Genomic DNA, 6,137 nt, shown 5'->3' with positions numbered 1-6,137 from the left:
TAGGAATAGGACACTTTCTTAATATGTTGATGCACATATATGAAAATACCACAGCTAACTTTGTACTTAATGGTGAAAGATTGATAGCTTTTCCATTGAGAACAGGAACAAGATAATGATGCTGACTGACACCATTATTATTCAATATTGTGCTAGAATTTCTAGCTAGATCAATTAGGATAGTCAAAGAAATAAAGGGCACCCAAATAGGAGAAGAAGTACAACTTTCACTATTCTCTGAAGACATGATCCTGTATCTAGGAAATCCTGTAAAAACAACATCAAAGCTACTAGAATTAATAGACAAGTTCAGGAAAGTGGTCAGATACAAGGTTAATATGCAAAAATCAATAGTGTTTCTATACACTACTGATGTGTAATCTGAGGAAGAGATCAGAAATAATTCTATTTATTATAGTGAATAATCAAATTTTTAAGAATAAAGTTAACCAAGGACATAAAAATCTTGTATTCAGAAATCTACAAATCACTGCTAAAAGAAACTGAAGACAACTTAAATGGAAGGACATTCTGTGTTCATGATTGGGAGAATAAATATTAAAATATCAATTTTACCCGAACTGATTTACAAATTCAATGTAATCCCAATAAAAACCACAACCTTTTTTGTGGAAACCACAAAGGTACTATTCAATGTTTTCGAAGGATATGTGACCCCTAATAGCCAAAGTGTCCTTAAAAAGAACAAAGTTGGAGGACTCTCACTTCATGATTTTAAAACATATTATTTAGCTACAATGGGAAAAAACAACATGAAACTGCCATAAGAACAGGCAGACAAAAGGAACTGAGTCAAGACTCAAAAATTGAACCTCATTTCTACAGTCAGTCCAACAATTTTGACAAGGCTGTTAAGCTCACTCACCTGGGTCAAAACATGCTATTCCATAAATGTTTCTGGGAGAACTGGAATACTTACCCAAAAGAAAGAAAGGAAACCCTGATTTCACAACTTACACAAAAACTAACTCAAAATAGAACAATGATTTAAATATGAAAACAGCAACCATAAAATTCCTAGAAGAAAATTTGGGAAAACATCTTCAAGATTTTGTGGTAGGTGGTAGTTTCTTAAATCTTATACCCAAAGCATGAGCACCAAAAAAAAAAAAAAAAAAAAAGATAGATGTTGCATCCTCAAACTTCAACACTTTTCAACCTCAAAAGACTTTGCAAAATGTTGAAAAAGCAAGCAACACAGTGGGAGAAAATATTTGGAAATTGCATATCTGATAAGGGCTTAATACCCATTCTTTATAAGGGGATCATACAACTCAACAATAAAAAGAGAAAATATCTGATCAAAAATTGAGCAAAAAAATGGAAAAAAAAATTCCAGAGAAGAAATACACATGGCAAAGAAAGCCATGAAAAAATGTGCAATATTGCTGGATATTAGGGAAATGCAAATCAGAAGTACAATGAGATATCACTTAACAGCTATTAGACTGGCCGCTATTAAAGTTGGAAAACTGTAAATGTTGGAGAGGATGTGGAGAGATATGAATACTTATTCAATGTTGATGGGAATGTAAAATTGTACAGCCACTGTAGAGGACTGTTTGGCAGATCCCTCAGAAGTTGAATATAGACTTGCCATGGTACCTGGCAATACCATTGCTAGGTATATACATAAAAGAATGGAAAGCAGTGAAATGAACAGATATCTACACATCGATGTTCCTAGTTGTGTTATTCACAAAAACCAAAAAATGGAAATAACCCTGGTGTCCATCAACTGAAGAATGGATAAACACATTGTGGATTACACAAATGATAGAATATTGTGTAGCACTAAGAATAAATGAAGTTGTGAAACATGGAAACATGGATGAACCTGGAGGACATTATGTTGAGTAAAACAAGCCTAACACCAAAGGGCAAATGCTTTATGATTGCCCTATTATGAACTAAATAAACCATGTGAGGTATAAATATATTATGAGAAACGAATATGAGTAGAATTGCATATATATGTTCATTATTCTTTCACGCTGTACAAATGTAAGTATACAGTACAAATTATTAATATCATACAAAATAGCCCAAAACATATAAGTGGAGACCAGAAACTATATATGGTATAATTTCACTTATATAAAATGTAATTATAATTCAATTTATAAAGATGCATGTACAGTAGTGGTTATGGAAATCTGAGGTAGGAATGATAAGTGGTGTGGAGTATCCGTTCTGGTTTAATGAAATTGTTCTAAAATTTTTGAGACGGTGAATATACAACACTGAGATAATACTAAAAACCATTGATTATACACTTTGGATAGAATAACTAGAAACATCAGCTCTATGCTGTGGAGGAAATATATAGAGATTGAGAGGTGCGGAATTCTCTTGTTTCATTGGTTTTTATTAGAATTATTTAAATAATGAAAATGCTCTAATAATGATAAAAGTGGTAAATGCACAATTATGTGATTATAGCAAATACAGTTGATTATAGAAATTGAATGAATTGTAAGTTTGTCAATATGTATCTACAAAAATGATTTTGATACTTTTTAAAAAAGTGGTTGCTTTGTCCTGGCAGCAACTGCAGTACCCCTTTATCCTTCTGGTATCTCTGACAATTTTATAAATACCAAATTACATATATTAACTATTTTGCTTCTGAAAATTCAGGCAACTGTTTCTGACTTTAATACTGATTCTAGAGAATACTATAAGAGAGACTATTTGATTCAAAATAAAATATGGAAGAAAGAGGTGGATTTGGTAAATAAAATTTAAAGAAGTACAATGCTGAAAATTTGGCAAGTAACATATTTTTTCTATACACTTATGAGAGTATCTAAATTTTGATCTCTCAGTTTTCAACTCTGTTAACCAGGGGCATTTTTCTAAATTTGAGACAAATGATTCTTTTATAGGAAGAGTGTTTGTCAACTTTTTTAAAGGCAAGCTTTATGTCCTTGTTTCTAAGACTATAGATAAAGGGGTTCATCATGGGAGTGACCACCGTGTACATCACTGAGGCTATGGCATTTGCCCTTGGGTTCTGAGTAGCAGCAGAACTAAGATACACTGCAAGAACTGTACCATAAAACAAGGACATTACTGAGAGGTGAGACCCAGAAGTAGAAAAAGCTTTATGCTTTCCCCCAGCTGTTGAAATTCTCAAAATCGAGGATATAATTTTAGAGTAAGAGAAAAGGATTCCAGTGAGTGGAATAACTCCCAGAAGTCCAATTGCAAAATACAGCACTAATTCATTGAGGAAAGTGTCAGAACAAGCAAGTTGGATAACCTGATTAATTTCACAGAAAAAATGGGGGATTTCCAACACTGTACAAAAAGACAACCTCAAAACCATTAAGCTATGTAAAAGAGACACTAAAACACTCAATAACCAGCATGCCAGCAGCAGGAAGCCACAGAGCTGTGGGTTCATTATGACTGTGTATTGCAGAGGGTGACAGATGGCCACAAAGCGGTCATAGGCCATCACAGTCAAGAGGAAGCTATCTAATTGTCCAAAAAGCATGAAAAAATACATCTGGATGATGCAGGTTTCATAAGTTATAATTTTACTTTCTCTCTGTAAGTTCAGAAGCATCTTTGGAACTGTGGTAGAGGTGAAACCGATATCTGTAAAAGACAAGTTAGAGAGGAAGAAGTACATGGGAGTGTGGAGGTGGGAGTCTGAGATGATGGCCAGGATGATGAGCAAGTTACCAATGAAGGTGACCATGTATATGATCAAGAACAGTCCAAAGAGAAATGGCTGCACTTCAGTATCTTCTGAGAGACCCAGGAGGATAAATTCTGAAACATAGGTATGGTTTTCTGGTTCCATGTAGCTGATGATACTACTGGAAAAGAGAGCAGAGAAATGCAGATTTAGCCACAAGCAGGAAGCAGCAAATTATCATAACTTCTAAAGTTTGCAAACTCATTAAGTTAATGATTTTTTATTAGATATATAGATAGATTGATAGATAAAAAGATAGAAAGAAAGAGAGATAATATGTAGAACCCTTTACGTGAATATACCAGGGAAAACAAATACTCTTTCATCTCATTCATTCTGTTTCTAACTTGCTATCCTTGTCCATAATTGTGCACATTTTCTCACGGCAATACTTTACATTAAAAATTCTTTTAGAATTGATTATAATCAGTAAATATTTTGAATGCTCGTTTTCTAACTTGTGAAGAAAACCTTGGGGTAATGGATATTAGTGATGTTTGCACAATATTCTGAATATAATTAATATTACAAAATTGAATACTTGAAAATGAATAAAAAGGGAAATATTAAGTTTTATATAATTTAGTACAATAAAAAGATGAAAGTAATTAATTAAATGATTAGAGGTAATCTGGTTTAAGTAAAATAAACACTGTATTATAAAGATGTGGTTTCTTTCCAAACTGATCTTTTTTAAAAAAGAAACCTAGATCACACTTAATGTTACATTAAAAAATATGAGGTTCCCTTATACCCCAATCCCCACACCTCCCACTGCTCCCACATCAACAAGTTCTTTCATTAGTGTGGTGCATTCATTGCATTTGATGAATACATTTTGGAGCACTGCTACACAGCATGCATTACAGCCTGTGTTGCAGTTTACAGTCTCTCCCAATCCATTCAGTCCAACCTGATCTTATGTTCAACTCAATCCAGGTCTAAATGCTAGCCAATAATTTTTAGGATATTGAAAAACTAATTCTAAAATTCACATGGAAAGATAAAAAAAACATAGAAAACTAATATAACACTGAAGAAGATAATGAAAGTTTAGGAAATATTTTACCTGATACTTCCTAGCTAGCCTAAACAATACTGAAGAACAAGAATATTGTTCTTCACACTAACTGCTATCAAGATATACTATAATAAAGTGATCAAACACTATTGCCTTGTTGAAATAAACATATAAACTAATGTTAGAGAGCCGAGAAATAGATACACACAAATGCCGTCTGGTTATCTGTGACAAGGAGAAAAGTCAATTTGAAAGAGAAAGCAAATTGACACTTTTTAGCAAATTTTGCTGGAAAATGGCATGCAAATGTGCAGACTTAAAGGAAAGTAGACACAGATTGTATATATTACATAAATTAACTCAATGTGAATGACACAATTATATGTAAAATGTGAAGTATGAAATTTCTAGAAGGAAACATAAATGAAAATCGAGTGTCATTGATTTGTCGATGAGTGTTCAGTTATAGCACCCAAAGGACTATGCATGGTAAAAGAAACTGTGTAAGTTATACATTATTAAAATGCAAAACATCTGTTCTGTGAAAGTCATTGTTAAGGGAATGAAAAGAGAATCAATAGACTTGGAAAAATATTTGCAAAACACATATAAATTATTGGTATTAAAAATACATAGAACACTTAACACACAACAATAAGAATGCAGACAGCCTTTTAAAAATGGGCAAAATATCTAAACAGAATTTTAACCAAGAATATGCATAATTGTAAAATAAACATATACCAAAAGATGCTCAAAATTATTTGTCATTAATGAAATGTAAAATTAAAACTGCAATGATATATTATCACATGCTTATTAAAATAGATAAACACATAAACATGGACAATACTAATTGCTTATGATGATATGAAGCAATATGAGTGTCATTCATTGCTAGTGAAAATACAAAATAAACCAAGTTACAGACAGAAGATAGTTGAGCAATTTCTTGTAAAACTAAACCCAATTTTACCATACAACCCAGCAATCTTCCTCATAGTTATAGATGAAGTTTATTTGGAAACACAATTCCCCACACACAAAAAAAATATGAATTTTATAGGCATTTTATTTATACTCTCCAAAACCTGAAAGAAATGAAGTTTTACTTCAGTAAGTGAGTAGATAAACACACTGTGCTGTATCTCTTAAAGAGGAATATTTAGTCAATGATAAAAATGAAACAGTCCATCCAGTCACAAAAGAAAGGCTGAATCTCAAATGATTCATGTTAAAGAAACTACTCTAAAAACATAGAAATTCAATTACATGACCTGGATAAGGCAGAACAACAGAAAATAGAATGGTTGTGAGGGACTTAGCGAGAGAGGAGGAAGGTTGAAAAGGTGAAGTATACAAGAGCTGTTAGATGTGTGAAACTAT

General features: G+C 32.4%; 1 protein-coding gene across 1 annotated transcript; it reads right to left on the bottom strand.

Moving 5' to 3' along the window:
• Nucleotides 1–2,845: 2,845 nt before the first annotated feature.
• On the bottom strand, nucleotides 2,846–3,835 carry LOC131276830 (olfactory receptor 7A10-like). The gene has a single exon (XM_058290403.2). It carries the CDS (start codon nucleotides 3,833–3,835, stop codon nucleotides 2,846–2,848), a length of 990 nt encoding a protein of 329 aa, XP_058146386.1.
• Between the last annotated feature and the right edge of the window lie 2,302 nt (nucleotides 3,836–6,137).

The sequence above is a fragment of the Dasypus novemcinctus genome, chromosome 30 (assembly GCF_030445035.2).
Source record: "Dasypus novemcinctus isolate mDasNov1 chromosome 30, mDasNov1.1.hap2, whole genome shotgun sequence".
Classification (NCBI taxonomy): Eukaryota; Metazoa; Chordata; class Mammalia; order Cingulata; family Dasypodidae; genus Dasypus; species Dasypus novemcinctus.
The sequence above is the reverse complement of the archived record's forward strand: the minus strand, read 5'-3'. Positions and strand labels throughout refer to the sequence as shown.